Below are 18,981 nucleotides of genomic sequence, written 5' to 3' on the forward strand. Positions count from 1 at the left end.
CAAACCCGAAGAGTGAGTTTTCCAAGCCCTGTGGTGCAGATACGGAGCTGTGTTTTAGGAAGCAGATTGAATCTGCCTTTCTGCTCTGCAGGTCAAGATAAAGCCCTGGCACTAGTCCATGGTGGGAAAACACTTCCAGGAGCCCAAGGATCAGTTTGATGCCCTGTGATCACCCGTTTTGCTGTGATGCCTTCCCACATGTTGTGTTGGAGGAGCAGAACGAGACCCACAGTGGTGTCCTGGCAAATCCAGGAGCTTGGTCTCTTGGGTGGTGCATCTGCTAATCAATTCTTTTCTTTCTAAATATATACCAGTGCTTGCCCAGGAACTACATGCAAGTTGTTCATGCTCAGAAGTGCTTCTGTCAGGGTAGCTGACAGCCGTTAGCACAGGGATGGTGGTAAATTTTAAAAGCAAGATCCTGTGCTTGGGCCTGCAGTAGGTGATGTAGTGCTTGTTTAATGTGGCAGATGTGGGGCACAGCTGCCTTAAGGCTGGCTCAGGTAAACACTGAAGGCTCATCGCCTCCTGCTTAATCCCATGTTTCTGCTTTGTGTTGTAGCACTGGTTATGGGGAGTGTTTGCTTGATGAACCTTCATCAAGAACTTACACATTGCCTCAGCAGCTCCCCGGGCTGATTTATGATGTCAACAAACAATGTGAGTTGATTTTTGGACCGGGATCTCAAGTGTGCCCATACATGGTAAGTGCAATTCCACACCTTGGTTTTCCTAGTGTTGCCATGGCAAAATAAGGCCTCCTGGGGTTGGATGAATGGGAGGCTCACGAGCCGTCAAATTATTGTCAGGCTTGTGAGGTAATGATAAATCCTAGGGGGATAATTTCATAGAGGAACATCTGTCTGGTGAGACACGTGGTTAATGTTTCTTTCTTATTTTTTATCTTCTCAATAACTTAAGCAGATGCAGTGTCGGCGACTTTGGTGTATCAACATCGATGGTGCACACAAGGGATGTCGTACCCAACACACACCTTGGGCTGACGGGACAGAATGTGAGCCTGGGAAGGTCTGTAATACCCAGTGGTTCATGCCTCGTGGTTATGTTTCCCAGGCCTCAGGCTGAGCTTCTCAGTCCAAATCATCCTATCCCAGTGGCCAGTCCCGTGGGGCACAGCTGCTGACCACAAAGGTGGAAGCCCACAGCAGCTCTGTGCATTTCAAGGCTGGTATGCACGGGTTAACTCTACCCCAGATAATGTGATTAAAGTAGATTTCTTGGCATAACATTGCTTAAAGCAGGTATTCCTTCTGGAGTGCTTATCTTTTTAAATTAGTGCCCCTGAGTGAACTCTTGAGCAAAACTTTTGCAAAGCTCCCCTAGGCTTTTATTAGAAATTTCCTATGTGATGTGAGCAATTAGTAATTTTGTGTAACATGAACTTTGCCAACTGGCTTCTCATCTTGACAACTTCAGACTAAAATACAGAACTGGTTGACATTTTCTTTATGGAACAGTTTTGGCAGTAATTCATAGAAACTTCCCATTTCCATGTGCAATATTAGTTTCCAGCTAGCATTGTGGTTTCTAGAATAAGTATTTAGTTTTTAGTTGTCCAGATCTAGAGGAAAATAATGGAGAGGATTTTTCTTTTATTGAGGTACTGAAGCTTTGGAAGAAAAGTCCTAACTAATTTTCATCATTTTTGTGTCTGAACAAAAATATTTTCCATCTGGGTCCAGTAAAAAAAAAAAAAAATGAGATGTTTCTTTACAAGTTATAGCTTTAAAAATTGCTTTTCTGGCTATTAATGCTCAATAGAGTTTTCATGAGAAAGAGTCAGTACTTTCTTTCATAGTCTTTCAAATATATTCAAATAAAAATATCCCAATGCTATTTTAGATATAATTTTCCATACGAGCTGTGGATTTCCTTGGTAATTAATCTTCTGTTGCATGTATCTGCAAAGTTAATTGTTCAATGACACTTGACTGATTTCCTCCAAGACAGTGGGTGTGGTGTATCCATTTGCCTCCCTTTCTTAGGGAAAAGTGCCATCAACACGTTTGTTTTCATTGTTGAGAATGCAATAGAGGTCTGGTTGGAAATCCTATTCCTGTGCCACTCCTTGGAGTCAGTGGTGCACCAGCAGTTAATGTTTTTATGTAAAGTCCCCCCTTTTTTGAGACTTGGGATGAAGTTTAGGCATACGAGGAGTCTCTGTGACTTGTGATGTTGTGTCTTCAACCTCTCAGTTGGTGAGCTTGGGTCTGCTCACCACTGAAGGCTCAGAAATCACTCTACTTCTGAAATTCCAAAAATCTGGAGTGCAGTTTTGTTCCCACAAACCTGCTGTTACCCTTGGATATGAGCAGAGTTTGGTGCAAACAACTGCAATTGAGCAGCTTTAGCACCTCCTTAGAGCTACCCTGCATCAGCCAAGAGCCCAGGTCCAGCTGCATGGCTCTTAATAGAGACCGTGTAAGCAAAAACATTGCAGTCCACAAATTTAGACAATTTAACAAGTTTAGACAAATTAGACAAGTGTGACCTGAGCTTCTCAGCTGAGAGCAGATGGGCTCTTAAGAAAAGCTGATGCAGACTGCTGGTGTTCAGGCATTAGAATGTAGTCTCCCAGAAAGGCTTTATGGAGTAGTTCTTGTATTGTGTGTTGGTCTAACTTAAATTTAAGGTTTGGATCATCATAAACTTTCTCCTCCTCAGTGTTTATTTGGACTTATGAAGTGCTGAGGTGCAAGTCTGGAGTGCTTTTCATTGGAATAAATCACTATTTTGGTACTCTGCTGTGGCCAGGAGCCCCATCAGACTGTTGCTTGCTGACTAATGCCTCGAGTCTGCACGTTTCAAGCCTGTGATATATGGGTTGGCAGACGGAGAAAATACCATGCTGGTTTTTTCAGAGATATCTTTGGAAATGAGGGAGCCTGAATAGCTAAGAAAAACTATAGGGATGTAGATTTAACCAGGCTCTAAATTTATTTTTAAATCAAGGACACTAAAACAACAAAGGAGTATTAGCTTATGCATATTTTGCATGTGAGGACACCGAATCTGATCTTGCTAAAATAAACCCAGCCCAGGATTTGGCCTTTGCTGGGTGAGCACCAGTCGTGATGTTTTACAGTGTTTCACAGCAGCAGTGCATTGTCAGGTGGAAATAAATCACTGCAAGAAAATCAAGGGGGCCATAAACTTGGGCCTCTGTCTCTTGTGGTTTTCAGGGTTGTTTAAAGACTGGTAAGAGAAGAGGAGACCAACAGTGATCATTTCTGTCTCCTGCCGTATGGCAGCAGGTAGCATATATGTTATGCATGCATGAAGCTTCACAGCACTTGTCTGCCCCCTGCTAATCTATTCAGCCAAAGTCAGCCCAAGGATGGGAGCTGGATTTGGTGAATTAGCTGATACTTCAGTAGCAAGACAAAGGAAAGGAAAGTCTGTTGTAGTGTCTCCCGTCCCTGCCATTGCTCTCCTGCTCAACTGTGCGCCTAACTTATTTTGAGCCTGCTCCAGACAAAAACTCTATTATTCTCTTCACTCTCTGATCTGTAAGCTCATAGGAAAGAGAACCCTGGCAGGCTTTTTGGCTCCGATGTTGTAATTCAACTTAGAAATTATTTTTAAAATATAAAAGGCACGAAGGTTGCGTAGCCAGACTATTCACAGCGCCGGTCCAAGAAACACCATTGCGTTTCCATATGATAACCTTGGTGTTTATTTAAAACAGCTGCTGCTCTTTCTTTCCCCACCCCCGCCCCCTCTTTGATTTACCATCCACTCCAACCCCCCCAATTTTTAATAAAATCAAGGGACGTAGGTGATTTCCTGGTTAATTCTCAACCATCGGATGGGAGACGTATAGGTCATGTCACGGTCTGTTAGCTGTGTACATTCACTAGTTAGCTATTCAGTCATCTTCTCTGGGTCAGTGGTGCCAAGCATGACTGTGGTTATATATTTAGCTGTGAGCATCAACAGCGCTGAGAGAAGTTCTCTACCAGGACAACACTCTGCTGGATTGGTGTCTTGTATTTTTGTATGTTGATGATAGCTGTCAGGACCTCTCGGTACAGGACTGGCTCAGGAGTCCCCATCCTGCAGTTTTTCTGCCCTCTAAATGCCAGGAGGAGTTGTGCATCATAAGGCTTTGTCCTGCAGCAAAGAAACAGGCATTTCAGCTTCTTTTATTCCTGTCTTTTACTGTAGCAGGTGCTTTTCATCCAGTTTCTCTCTGGGGTATCAAATACTCAGATAAAAGTAAATCCAGGGCATGCTGTAGCTAGAGACCATGCCCTTCCCTGAGCAAACATCACTTCTAGTCCCAAGCTACAAGTTGTTCAGCTGTCCTGCAAACCTTGCCCGTAGGCAAATGCACCCAAGATCAGCTTTTTTCATCAGCAAACCAGTGTGACAAGCTGGCCTTCATGGGCAAAAGGTGCTAAATGTGTCATGGAGAAGGGTCCTACATGCTGGATGCGCAACTCTCCTGATAGCTTGGTTTTGTTCTGATTTCCTGGGTAACTCTCTCTAAGGTGCTTCATAAGGGTGTCTAAAAAAAGGGGGAATGAGCTCATGGTGTGTCTTGATAAAACCTTGTCCCACTGTTAGTAAAAGGGCTGGAAAAACATAACACATCAGTAAATCGAACCCTGTTGCCATAAAGATTGTCAGGTGCTTGTTTCCCCTGCCTGAACGCATCTGGTGCCAACAAATATTGCAGGGGAATATTTTACTGATGCTCTATGTGTTTTCTTCTTTAGGTCTGTAACCTGTTCTAATTTGTGAGCAATCAGCAATGTTTGGGCTTCCTGTAATTGCAAAGATTTAGGTATTTGCCAGCATAATGAGCACATCTCTGGGTTTAAACCTGCTTTAGCAAGCACCATTTGATGAGAGGGAAACCCCCCTCTCATGGGTCTTGGGGGTGCTTTTCTGTCTGATCTGGTGGGGTCAGAAGGTGATTCTCCCCTGGATCTCATCTCTCCAGCAGTCTGTATAGTCAAACTAGCAGACATACCCCAAAGGGACACAATTTATATCATAAAAATGGAGCATGGAGGCTTGCCAAGATAATTTAAACCAGTTTTCCAAACAAAAGAAAACAAGAGTTATAGCTGGAAAACAAAAATGTAGGCCAGGCCTTGGCAAATCCCATGTTATGTCTGAGTGAAAAAAAAAAAAGTAACAACCAGCAACTTTGGTTCGAGGAATTAATTTTTCTGTTTTATTTGCCCTTTGGTTTTGGAAGTTTCCTTTCCCTCTTCAGTTCTGAGGCTTTGTACAGCTGTGGTGAGGTTTGAATTCTTCTCCCTTATGTTTTCCCTAATGTCTGTCTCCTCCCCTGACACCAGGCAGTTCCTGCTGCTCTCCAGGAAATCAGATAAGCAGCTTTTTGAAAAGCCAGTGTTGCTGTGCTATTTGGCACCAGTAAACAGGGAATATTTGGTGGTTGCTGTTGTCCTCTGTCTTCCCATAAACCACTCCCATGGACTCTACATCTTGCCTTCTCTTCTCCACTTCGAGGGTGCAGGGAGGAAAAAAATATGGGGGTGACGGACCAAAAAAATGAAGTTGAATTTTATTTGATTGCCAAATCTTTGCTGCGTTTTGTGAGCGGCTGAGAAACGAGTGAGTGTTGAGTCTCAGCATCCAGCCTGGCCGTGGAAAAAAGCAAGGCAAACCCACCTTTCCCACCTCTTTCCGTGCACAGCACTGCCGGTTTGGGATGTGTGTGCCCAAGGAGCGAGAGGCACCGGTGACAGATGGAGCCTGGGGGACCTGGAGCCCTTTTGGGACCTGCTCGAGGACCTGCGGCGGCGGCATCAAGACGGCGCTACGAGAGTGCAACAGGCCCGAGTGAGTGCGCGGAGGGGCCGCCTCGCTGGGTGGGGTGGGGTGGGGGAAAGAGGCTGGGTTGCCTAAACGGGCTGAAATGTACCAGTACCCCCATGTACCAGTACAGGCTGGGGGCTGAGCTGCTGGAGAGCAGTGTAGGAGAAAGAGACCTGGGGGTCCTGGTGGACAGGAGGATGACCATGAGCCAGCAGTGTGCCCTTGTGGCCAAGAAGGCCAATGGCCTCCTGGGGTGTGTTAGGGGGTGGTTAGTAGGTCAAGGGAGGTTCTCCTCCCCCTCTATTCTGCCCTGGTGAGGCTGCATCTGGAATATTGTGTCCAGTTCTGGGCCCCTCAGTTCAAAAAGGACAGGGAACTGCTTGAGAGAGTCCAGCACAGAGCCACAAAGATGATGGAGTGGAATGTCCCCCTGATGAGGAAAGGCTGAGGGAGCTGGGTCTCTTGAGCTTGGAGAAGAGGAGACTGAGGGGTGACCTCATCAATGGTTACAAATATGTAAAGGAGGAGTGTCAGGAGGAGAGAGCCAGGCTTTGTTCAGTGATGTCCAGTGATAGGACAAGGGGCAGTGGGTGCAAACTGGAGCATAGGAGGTTCCATGTGAATATCAGGAAGAACTTCTTTCCTGTGAGAGTGACAGAGCCCTGGGACAGGCTGCCCAGAGAGGCTGTGGAGTCTCCTTCACTGGAGACATTCAAACCCCACCTGGACACGTTCCTGTGTGATGTGCTCTGGGTGACCCTGCTCTGGCAGGGGGGTTGGACTAGATGATTTTCCGAGGTCCCTTCCAACCCCTAAGATTCTGTGATTCTAATTCTGAAATCCACCCCCACCATGGGCACTGTCTCCAGCCGTTTTTATGTCTTGGGGACTTGGTGGCTCTGTCCTGGGGACCGGTGGTTTTACCTGTTGTGGATGAGACAGCAGAGGAACCCAGAGGAGCTGGTTGCAGGTTTGGTTTGTGGGTCAAAACGCGCTAGAAAGGGATCCGTGCGATGGAAAAAGAAGAAAAAAGCTAATGCCTAATGTTGGTTTCCTGCCTCCAGTTTTCCCGGGGAGGGCACAGCTGGGTGTGTGAATTGGTCCCACTGCCAAAGGTGTTTTTCCTCCTCCAAAGCTGTGGATCAGAAAGGAGGCAGTAAGGAAGGAGCCGTGTTTTTATCCATTTTTCACCATTTTTCCCCTGCTTTGGCTGCGTTTGCAGCTGTTCCTACAGGCCAGTTCTTTCATACAGTTTTCAGACGTTTTACTGCTTTGGCTGGTTTTGCAGCTTCTGGCAGCTTTTGCAGTGGATCCTTTTTACAGTTACATGTCAGCTGGTACAGACCAGCCAAAGCTCAGCAGAAATCTGTGCCCCATTAAAAAGTGGCATTCCAAAATGTTGGAATGTAAAATCCTGCACCCGCTGACATGGCAGGGAACTTTGCTGTGGGCTTCAAGGAGATGAGAGAGATGGAGAGGGTCCAGAGAAGGGCCACAAAAATGATCAGAAGGCTGGAGCACCTCTGCTGTGGAGACTGGATGAGAGGGTTGAGGCTGGAGAAGAGAAGGCTCTGGGGAGACCTTATAGTGGCCTTCCAGTACATGGAGGGGCTATAGGAAAGCTGGGGAAGGGCTTTTCACCAGAGGGGGCATTGACAGGATAAGGGGTAATGGTTTTAAGCTGAAAGAGGGGAGATTTAGGTTAGATATCAGAAAGAAGTTCTTCACCATGAAGGCAGTAAGGCATTGGAACAGGTTGCCCAGGGAGGTTGTGGCTGCCCCATCCCTGGAGGTGTTCAAGGCCAGGTTGGATGAGGCTTGTGCAGCCTGGGCTGGTAGGAGGTGTCCCTGCTCATAGCAGGGGGGCTGGATCTAGATGATCTTTAAGGTCCCTTCCAACCTTAACCATTCTGTGATTCTATGAATGCGTGGCCAGCAAAGTATTGGTAAAAGGTTGAGCAGCTGGTGTGAAAACAGCCTGTTTACATCAATTGTGAACTGTGCTGGTTTGTGGTTAACTGCCTTCTTTCTGCCCGGGAGTGGGCAGGATGCTTTCCAGGCTCTCATGTGGGACTGAGACAAGGAGAGAGGGGTCTGCAGAGCTGGTTGGGCTAAGGGATGTGAAAAGGCTTGAGCAGGCTTGTTCCACTTTCTTGTCATTGGTGTTGACAGCTCATTGCTTAGGAAATTGCCTGTAGTGATGTGGCAGTGACAGTTTCATCACTGATAACAGGAGAAGGGAGAGCTTGTACCTGCAGCACCAGTGGTGAAGTGACAGGAGGGGCTGGCTCAGCACGGCTGGGCGAGTGTTGAAAGAGAAGAGGAAGGTTGAGGCTGAGGAAATCAGACACCAGCACGTTAATTAAAATGATGCTGAGAAACACAAAGTGCAAAGGAGTTCTCGTCTTGCTGTGCTGAGTCAGCACATGCCATATGGCCTTTACAGTAGCCATGGAGACACAAAAATAAAATATGTTTCCACATGCAAAAATAGCTCTGCTGCTGAGCCTTTGGATTCTGTCAGTGACAAGTATTCCCATCTTCTGGAGAGGCATCTGTTCAGCCCTGATCACTTTTTGTGATAGAAAATCTCCTTTATCCTGAAGGATAGCCAAAGGATTTTAAATTCCATTTTCTCTTACAGCTCGTGTTTTGTATCTTGGTGTTGTGTGAGGCGTTTTGCTTTGGCCTGGGGTTTGCAAAATATGGCACCCAAGCACCCAAATACACTAGGCACCAAGCTGCCTGTGAAGTCCCCTGTGCTTATCATTAATAGTGGTTCTTTTCCAGGCCCCTTTTTGTAGACTGTGTAGCTGGCAGTGACCTCTTCTCCAACCCCTCACACTGCCTCTACGGGGATCTTCTGTCCTGGCACCATCCACAGAGCTTTGCACCAACTCTGTTGCTTGTGCTCCCCATTTCACATCGTGGCAGGGTGTCCCACCATCTGCATCCCCGTTATTGTGGAACTGCTGAGATGATGCAAGTGGATGAGACACTGCTGGGTACTCTCCTGCCTCTCCCAGTTTTCATATGACTTTGAAAATATACAGAATAGGTCTAGTCTCTGTTTCTTCTCTGTTGTAGAAGGCAGCAAAACCATTGCAGATATCTTCAGTAACACCTGAAATAGTTTTCATTAAGACTTTGAATATAAAAGATGGTTTAGATTGTTTAAGATTTTTTTATTTTATTTTTTTTTGTGCATGAAGAACTGGGCTGGTATCTTGCATGCCAGTGAAATATTGTGGCATTGCAACTGAACCCCTCCCTGCCGTGGTACAGAAAATAAGGCTGAAGCTCCTGCTTCTGCTGGTAATGTGCTCTGACACCTACATGGATGAGTATCTTGCAGGGCTGTAGGAAGCTGCAAGCCTCTGAAACGGCAGCAGACTTGTGTTTTGACATACACTGAAGGAATGCATTAGCTAACCAGACCAGATCCTTCCCACCAAGATTGCCCACTTGGGAATTCCAGGTTGGCTGGTACGGACAAAGCCCGTTGCTGTAGCACGTCACGTAGAGGGTCTGCAGAGCAAGCCCTGGTTTTCAAAGCAAGACATAGCTGCAGAATGATGGGGAACAGGCATATTTCATAACATGTCAATGCCAGGAGCCCTGCTCTCAGGAATGGCTTTCTGGATGGGGGAATGTTACCTCTGGGTGCGAGTCAGATCACATCTGAGATTTTAGTCTGTCACAAAAGTATCCACCTGATACTGATGCTGAAAGCTGTCTGAGCTGACATGTAAACACATCCATAGGTAACTGGGCTGGTCACTGACAGCACAGGTACCACCAATTCCCAGTCCCAGGGCTTCCCAGGATGCTGCAGAGGAGCTCTCAGCTGTGCGTGCTAGAGCTTCACAGATAGCTCTGCAGTCACTGCATGAGCACAGGCACATGGGCAGGCGTGCAGGTGAACACACATCCCCACAGCTGGTCTCCAGGGTCCTTCTGCTGTGGCAGCCCAACCAAAGCTCCAAAAAAATAAGAAAAGCCACCTCTTGGAGAAGTGCCTGGACCTGGTGCTCCTGGGCTGCTGGGAGCTGTCCCTAGGGAAAACCTTCAGGGTTAGTAATGGCAGCTGGTGCATGAGGCATTGCATATTGGAGGCCTGCCAGGGTGGGAGTGGGGAAAAGACCCCACTGTTCTCCAGGCATCTCTGCTGTGTCCTGAGGGTGTCTGACATGCTGGGAGGAACGCAGCAAAGCCAGGGTGTACGTGGGAGCTTGTGAGGGGAATTAGGCTGCGTTGAAAGCAGGTCCACACTGGCCATTAGTTCATCACATAAATGATGCCAGAGAGAAGGAAAATGGAGAGAGACCGAGGAGGTTTCTCTGCATGCACTGCATTCCTTCTGCCTCTGTACTACATCATTGATGATTATCCATAAAAATATTAGGTAGTGCCAAGTATCCCATATTCCTTTGTGACTTATTTTTCAGGGTTAGCTCTTTCTGTTTACTCAGACTCTCTGAAAAGCAGTTCTGGTTTAAAAACACCCTAAAACTGTCAGGGTGGTTTGGGACCATTTTGAAATGTCAGAAGTGAGAGTGTGCTTCAGGCCTGAACGCTGGCTGCGGGGAGATTTACTGCCACAGTTACAAAGATGACAGTCTGCAACATGATGGCAAGTTTTAGCATCCTCCAGTTGGCAGTGTGTCCATGTGTTCAGTGTTATCTCCATCTCACTGGTCATGTTTAGAGAAAAGGAAGCTGTACCCAGTAGCTTGGGATCTTTGGATGTTGTTAGACATACTCTTAAAACAAATCCTGCATGTTCTCCTTAACTAAGTTAATATTAAAAGTCTCATTTTAATTACATTGATTTAAATTGGAAGTCATGTGGTTGCCATAAAAAATGTTGTCATTGCAATTTTATTATTATTTTTTTTTTTTTAAAAAGAAATGCCCTATCACTGGTTTGCATAATTTAGAGCCCTTATCAAATTGCAACAGTCCTCTCGTGGTATAGATGCTTTCAAAGTGAAAATGGTGAATCCTGTTAACTCCCCCTGAATGACCCGTGCTCACCAATGTCTGGAGTTTGCTGCTGCCACAGCTGGGAAGTTTCCCCATGTGCTGTGTTGTGAGATGGTCGAGGGGTCCCTTTGTAGCTGGAGGTAGATAATATGCCTGCTTGGGAATAGTCTATGGGACAGGCTCCAGTGGTGGGAAGCCCCTAGAAATCATTGTAGTGCCTGCAAGGGATGAAAAGTCCATTCTGGAGTGGTCCCAAGTGTGCTCAGTTAAATTAAATCAAATTGCTTGTCACACCAAGGTGGAGAATAGACTAAATTGGTAGAAACCAGGTTTAGACTGGTTTTGCTTCACTAGGAATTGGTGTGAAATCAGTCTGTAAACTGAAATCTGCACCAGGTGCTGTGTGGTTGTTTGGGCTTTTTAGCAATGCTGCTTGCTTAGGCTGCAATCAGATGATGAACATTTAAAGCAGTGCATATCTCAACCAGAAGAGGATGCTGGCAGGAAAAATCCCATGTGGTGGTGCTCTGCATCTCACCCACAGCTGTTGGAGGAGGCAGCTCCTCCTGCCAGACCCGTGAACATCTGTAGTGTGGTGCTGATGGGGCCGTGAGAAGCCTCCCTGTCCTTCCCTGCTTTGCAGGTAATCTTTTAGGAAGTGCAAGCTGCTCTGTGCCATCATCCCCGTATTTATTTCACAGGAGCTCTCCTTCTTGAGTCAGAAATAGTTTTCAAATGTTAAGAGTGAAGAATTGCTATTTGTGGGGGGACAAGCACTGCTGAGCTTTGTAGTTGGTTGATGTGCCTGTACTTCAAGAGGTGCTAAGTTGTGTTCAGCTGTAGGAGCTGCTTGACTCGCTGTGTAAAGACCCTCCTACGTGTGTAGGGGGTTTCTGTCTCTGCATCTGGAGATGCTGGGTGCTTGCAAGATGGAGAGCTGACAGTGGGCATCTCCATGCTAAGGGCAGAGGTGGTTCCCATTTATCACTCATTGATTTGCATTTGGAGAGTCTCCAAGTGTGCAAACTGATTTCCTTCCCAAGAAGGTTCAATGGGAAGATGTGTTCAGCCAGCTTCCCTGGGCCACCAACGGGCAGCGGGTCCCAAGGCAGAGCTTATCCTGAAGAAAAGCCCAGAAAGGCAGAAGCTGTGAGTGCCAGGACTTCAATGCCTGGCAAGTCACTTTTCTGATCTGTGCTTCTTGCTTGTGCAGATGCTTGTTCTGTTCAGAAGTTGGCTAGAAGATGTAGATTTAGTGGTTACTTTGGAGTAGAGGCTGGAGTTGGGCACAAACATCATCTTGAGCTTCAGGAGCCACACTCTGCCTCTGTACACATGCCCCAACACAGCTGTCAGATCATGGCAGCTCTGGCTGCTCAGGGTGCTCTTGCCCTCCACTGACTTCCCTGAAACAGTCTGTTCAAGGGAGAGGCTGGGACCTCCACCTCAGCTGGTGGAGGCTTTCCCACGCTGAGGGCTTAGATGAGTGTTATCTTCATTGCAGGTCCTAGTTGGTATAATTTTTCCCTTTTGGATAATCACAGCTTTGCCCAAGTTGACCCTACCAGCAGTTCATCCAGATTGCAATCTCTGTAGCATCAGAGAAAACCAAAGCTGCCTGGGTGGTACTGCAGTTGTTATTATGCATATTATTGGTGGTAGCTTGGAGAAGCCTCCACCGTGCCCACCCAATCTCATTTGAAGGTTCAAGAGAGAGCAGCAGAGACTGTGAGGGGTTTTTTTAATATTTAAAGAGCACTGAATCCTTTTCTATTTTATTATTACAATTTATTATATACATAGAGGGCTGCACATCGATGGGCAGATGGAATCTTAGCAGAGTTCCTAGAATAATTGTCTGTTGAGCAGAAAGTGAATAAGGCTAGCTTGTATCCCAAGGGTACTTTCCTCACAGCATTGCCATAGCTGAAAATGAGTCCTCACCAGAAAAGTGCCTTCTGCTGGGCTCCTCTGATGCCATCCATGTGCAGCTCCCACACGGCTGCTGACAGTAGCTGGAGTGGGAGAGGCTTTCTCAGTCCCTGAAGTGAGCTGTTATCTGGCAAAGACTCTGCATGCAAGTACAGAAATAGAGTTATGACTGCAGCCCAGAATCTGGGAGTTTGAGAAAATCAACATGAGAATTTCTCTTAGGCTTATTATCCACTGGCTTTTATGTGACTTGGATGATATCACTCTCCCCAGTTTTATACCAGAGTCATCATCTTATAAAATAGGGGTAAAGTATTGGTTGTCTTTGGTGCTGTCTGGAGTATGTGGTGATAAAGTTGTTTAAAAGTCTCTAGCATTACCATTTCCACCATTTAGGGCTAGAAAACCTGAAGGACTAAGGGCTGCCTGACCTTTCAGCCTCTGCAGGGAAGCCCTTTCTCCTTTCTGCCGTGATCTGTAGTTCTGTGCAACCCAGAAGATCAGATGGAAACTCTTAAGCCACTAAATCCATAGAATTGATGGTGGATGGTCCCATATGGGAACCCTTAGTGTCAAACTATACCCCCAGTCAGGGAGGAAGATGTTGCTTTTCCTCTCTGTCTTCCCACTAGCACTGCATTCATTGGAGAGGAAATATTCTCTTTTTCATCTCTTTTTAGCATCACATATATGGTCTTTTTTTATTAGACACCTGTATAATCTTTCCTGCTGTCAGCATGGGATGTTAGTTAAAGACAGGCACAAAGACAGAGCTGTGTTGTAAATCCCAACTGTGCTGAACGGGTTCCAGAGCTGCATTTGGATCCTGTTTCTGCAGGCCTAAAAACGGTGGGAAGTACTGCGTGGGGCGTCGCATGAAGTTTAAATCCTGCAACACCGAGCCCTGCTCGAAGCTGAAGAAGGACTTCCGGGATGAGCAGTGTGCCGACTTCGACGGGAAGCACTTTAACATCAACGGGCTGCCCACGAACGTGCGCTGGGTTCCCAAGTACAGCGGCAGTAAGTGGCGGAGGGGGAGTGGGACGGGGGAGATGCCAATCCTGCCCCCTGCATCGTCACCCTGGGGGTGATGGTGTTTGGGTAACAGTGCTCCTGGTTTCCCTCCCTCCCGTCCCCAGTCCTGATGAAGGATCGGTGCAAGCTGTTCTGCCGCGTGGCGGGAAACACGGCCTATTACCAGCTGCGGGACCGCGTCATCGACGGGACGCCCTGCGGCCCCGACACCAATGACATCTGCGTGCAGGGCCTTTGCCGGGTAATTGTTTCCCCTTCTCTTCAGCCAGGGTGGTTGCAGTTTCTGCGTGGCAGGGTGGCACTTCTGCACCTTGCTCCACCGGGTTGTTGGCGTGTCCTCTTTGCTCGGGGGCCGCCGGGAGCATCTGCCAGCCCGGGCTGCAGCCGTGGCAGCCTGTGGATGTGCAGAACAACCCTGTGGGGAGGATGTCTGTACGTCTAAGTTGCCGAGGGCCATGGAGGTCCAAGACTAAATCCAAATGATGCTTCCTCCTGTGCTCTGCTCCGGTTCCTCCCAGTCAGACCCCCAGAGCACTGTACATTTCCATTCACAATTATTTTTCACACTCTCCTCTGTGGGAACAACATTGCAACACATTTTTCTCTAGCGAAGGCGTCGTCTGGTGCAAATGGCACTTGTGCCTCTAGCTTTGTAAAAAAGCCTTTTGTTTGAAAATAGTGTGGGATGGCCACACTGTACATCAGCAGAAAAATGTGGGGAAGCAAACCAATTTGTCTCATGGCAGCCTTTTGCATACAGAGCTTTTGTGTGCCTTAATTGGGAGGTTTGTAAATGCTGCTCTAGTCTGTATTTGCTCAATCTAGTTTTCTCAATTTCTGTCTTATAGCAAGCTGGATGTGATCATGTGCTGAATTCAAAAGCAAGAAGAGATAAATGTGGTGTTTGTGGTGGGGATAATTCTTCATGCAAAACTGTTGCAGGCACATTTAATACGGTGCATTATGGTAAGAATCTGTTGCTAAAAACTTTATAGTGAAAAATGTGAGTCTATAAAAGCCATTACCCCACTTAATCCGCACAAACACTGATGGAAAACTCAAAATCCTTCTAGCTATTGCATCTTCCATTTTATAACTATTTATGCTATCCCTAAATGAAAAGTATTGGCTTGTGTAATGTGAGGTAATTTTGCTCATTTCCCTTCCTCCTGTTAAAAAGCAAATGAAGTGTCAGTGTAATAGCCTTGAATTTCTGTTAAATCTTTTCTAGGCTATAACATTGTGGTCCGCATCCCAGCTGGTGCAACGAATATTGATGTGCGTCAGCACAGTTACTCAGGGAAACCAGAGGATGACAACTACCTGGGTGAGTTGCAGTCCTTGTTTTACTCCAGAACTCTGCTTCAATGTCTGGTTGTGGTGATACATCTACTGACTGCTCTCTGGGGAGGAGAGGGAATTTATTGAAGGCACATGTTTTGTTTGCTAGAACTTAGCTCGTATATCTACCAAACATTCAGTCTTCTCTTACCTCCTTTTGTTCATGCCATCCTTGCTGCAAAGTTTGGGAAGCTGACAGATTACAGTATCTCCTGAGAGTGTCTCTGGAGCTGGGAGGGACTGTTGAGCCTGGGCTGTAGGTGGAAGCTGAGGCACAAAGCTAGGAACCAAACACGCTTTTCAGTTCTCTTGGAGTCCTTGCATTGCAACTTAATACATCTCTGCTGTCACTGTGCCTTGCCTTGGCTGGAGAGTAAATTTGCTATACCCTGAAAGACGTGTGTACAAACAAATCTAAAGAGAAATTATTTTCTGTTCCTCTGACAACAATGATTCTGGTTTCACTTAGACTGAGCCCGTCTTGTCCCTGCCCAACAGTGATACGTAGCTGTAATGAAGTACCCTGCGCCAAAGTTGTTTGTTTGATTTAAACCTATCGATACCTTGGCCTTCAGCTGTTGGACATTCATAGTCACTGTCTTCTCCAGTCTGTGGGTATGTCTCTCGAGCCAGATGAAAATGCTCGTGGTGCTGTGTTAGACCAGCCTGCTGCAGGCACATATGCTTTTATCATGGCCATGTGTTTATTTTTAACCATGCTGACCAGTAATTCGCCTCATACTGAGCTCTGTTGGGGTTCAATAGTGGAGGTAATGCAACCACACATTATGACTGTTGTTACATCTGCCAGTGGAAGGCTGGTTTTGTCGTGTCGCCCTGTTTGTGTCCCTCAGAGTCTGTTCAGACTGCTGATGGAGCAGGGAGTCAGGCTGTGGCCCTGTGTGGTCCCAGGGAGATGGTGCTCTCTGGCTTTGTTCCCTCTTCTGCATGCCCTGTGCTTGGCACTGCCTGGGGTCCCTTATTTACATCCCTGAGCAGGGCACTTCATCTCATAGAATCCCCAAGCTGTTGAGTGTTTTTTGCAAAATACGGGGCTTAGCCCAAGTGCTCATTGTAATTGGGAATGTTTAAAATGGGACTAGGCTGGTGGTTCCTAAGCCCATTGAAGGTAAAGGAACTTGCTTCAGAAACAAGTAGAGGCAACTATTGTGCACCAAAGGGAAATAGTACTGACAGCTTTGGCAGTCACTCTGAGATGCCATCCATGTGGCTGGACCCTTCATTCAGGCAAAAAGCTGAGAGAGTCTTCCCTGTCCTCATTCCCAGCCTGGGGTCATGCAAGGCTGGCTGTCCCTGCATGCACGCGGCCGCTCGCTTCCAGCCCCCTCGCATCCTTTCTGCACATTGCAGCAATGAAGCAGGTTGGTGCACCATGACTGCACCTCAATACCAAGAAAACCTGGCTGAGGTGTGGTAGGTTTCCATCCTAGGAGAGGGAGATGCATTTCATTATTCATCTTTTCTAGACAAACAATTCTCCTTGCGTTGTGCGTATTTAAAATGGCTCACCCCAGAAAGAGCCCCAAAGAACTTCTCATCTCTTCTTGGAGGGCCTTTAATCTTCTTGGGAAGCAATGAAGTAAAGTCTTCTTTAATGTTGCTTTAATATTGCTGGGAAAGCATCTCTTCACATTAGGCCTGACTAGAAGCAAATGAGAAGTGTGCATGTGTCCGCTTATTTTGCAGCTCACTGAGTGTGAAATCTTGGGCCCTCAGTACTATGAACCTTGCAGTTGCTTAACAATTTAGGAGGAATTTGATGTTGTCATCAAGTTCAAGACATGTACCTACTGTTGTAGGAGATACAGTAAACGGGAAGGAATCTTTTAATGAGTTTTACTACTGCCTAATGACATTAAAGCCTCTGAAGTGTGGAATTTGATCGAGTATAGCGTCTGCTTTGTGAGTTTTTCTCCACCTATGTCTGTTTGCTACCAAGCAGTGTTTTGCTTCATTATCTCTCCTTGTTTGGTGTAAAAACCTTCCCTTTGGTGTTTCGGTGTTAAGTTTAGATTTTTCAGTACAGAGGCTTTGTAGTAATGTAGCTATGATGGGTGAAATGGTGGGGAAACTAACTTAGGAAATTAGCTACATAATCGCATTAGTGTGAAGTTGTGCAGCAGACTGCTGTTTTCAGGAAACCATTCCTTTTATAAAGCATTTAGGCTTTAAGCCTCCAGTGCTTTCACATACCTTAAGATTTGGAATAATAAAAAGTACAGGGGGGAGGAGGGGAGAGGGAGAGATACTGACCAAACTCCCTGTAATTATCTACCAGAAAATGACGTTTGGGCAATTAGGCTACGTGCATTTACCCTAATAACACACCTGGAAACAACAGGGAAGCCACTCTATCTGCATGGGTAACAAGAAGATTTGGGGAGGATGATTTCTCTGGTATCTGAGGGGATACAGAGTGTGTATTGCATGGAGCAGCCAGCCTGACAGTGCCTTTTGGGCACCTCTCTGCCTGGGCTATGGGTGAGCTATTTAGCAACAGCTTCAGGCATTCAGCCTTCGTTTTAATGAGGCTCTCCAGTGGAAAAAGGAGAAGGCACAATGTCTGTAAGAGTTCTGCTGCTCTCTTTACATCCTTTCTGTTTGAGAGTGCCAGTGGGCTCTTCTTCCCACCCCAAAGAAGCGGAGCCCTGAGAGCGCATGACCCACGTTATTATGTACGTATGAGTTAATTCTGCGTCTTTAGTTCTTGTTTTTTGCACCTATGCAGCCTTATCTAACAGTCATGGAGACTTTATATTAAATGGAGACTTTGTCGTCAGTATGTTTAAAAGGGAAATCAAAGTTGGGAATGCTGTGATCGAATACAGCGGATCGGATAATACTATTGAAAGGATTAATTCTACAGATCGGATTGAGCAAGAAATAACGCTTCAGGTGAAGTACATGTTGTGTGTGGTAAAGTCTGCCCAGCATTATTGGACTGAAAACAGTGAGCAGCGACGTCTGTTGGTTCACTCTGCTTCATCTTTTTTTCCCCCCTCAGGTTTTATCAGTGGGCAATTTGTACAACCCCGATGTTCGTTACACTTTTAATATCCCCATTGAGGACAAACCTCAGCAGTTTTACTGGAATGCATACGGCCCATGGCAGCCCTGCAGTAAGCTCTGCCAAGGTGGGTGCTTGGGAGGGCTTTAAAGAAGACACAGTTGTGTCCTGGATTGACTGCAAGATTCTTTTTGAGAGGAGTATAGGGATTTGATCGCTTCCCTGTATGATTCACACCATCTCTGGCTTGTTTTCCTGCCTAGGAGAACGCAAAAGGAAACCGGTGTGTACGAGAGAGTCGGATCAGCTCACGGTGTCAGACCAGCGATGTGATCGAATTCCCCAGCCTGACCCCATCACTGAGCCTTGTGGCACAGAATGTGAACTAAGGTGCACTCTGCTCAGCCATGTGTATAATTATATCATATATTTATTGTTTATTCCCCTTTCACCTCTCACCATAGTTCCTTTTCTCGCCAGCCTGTATTAGATTTTAAAAAATAAAAGGATTAGCGGTTACTATTAAAAAGATTCACCTAATGTTGAAAAATCCCCCTGTGCCTGAAATTCACATCTGTCTGGATCAGAAAGGTTCAGCACCATCCTCCTAACAGCCTACAAAGAGGGAAGAACGTAGGCTCAAAGTAAAAGGGTAACAACTAGAGCTTGGATTTATTGCCATGTGCTTGAACTGAAGAATGGGCTTAAGAGTAGAGTGGGTCTGGGGCTGTCCCCAGACCAATTCCTGGTGAGCTGGAATGGATGGGGCATGGCCTAAATCATTGCAACCCATTTTCCTCTAAAAAACCAATCTGTTTTCCTTTCTGGAGCTTAAATATGGTGGC

General features: G+C 46.4%; 1 protein-coding gene across 1 annotated transcript in view; it reads left to right on the top strand.

Moving 5' to 3' along the window:
- Positions 1–18,981, top strand: part of ADAMTS9 (ADAM metallopeptidase with thrombospondin type 1 motif 9) — an 88,672-nt gene that overhangs the window by 19,286 nt on the left and 50,405 nt on the right. Inside the window, 10 exon segments of the mRNA XM_051627795.1 lie at positions 563–704; positions 925–1,029; positions 5,693–5,838; positions 13,571–13,752; positions 13,872–14,008; positions 14,616–14,733; positions 14,999–15,094; positions 17,858–18,024; positions 18,134–18,263; positions 18,400–18,526. Of these exon segments, the coding sequence (XP_051483755.1) occupies positions 563–704; positions 925–1,029; positions 5,693–5,838; positions 13,571–13,752; positions 13,872–14,008; positions 14,616–14,733; positions 14,999–15,094; positions 17,858–18,024; positions 18,134–18,263; positions 18,400–18,526 (1,350 nt within the window).

Source organism: Apus apus, chromosome 9 (assembly GCF_020740795.1).
Source record: "Apus apus isolate bApuApu2 chromosome 9, bApuApu2.pri.cur, whole genome shotgun sequence".
NCBI lineage: Eukaryota > Metazoa > Chordata > Aves > Apodiformes > Apodidae > Apus > Apus apus.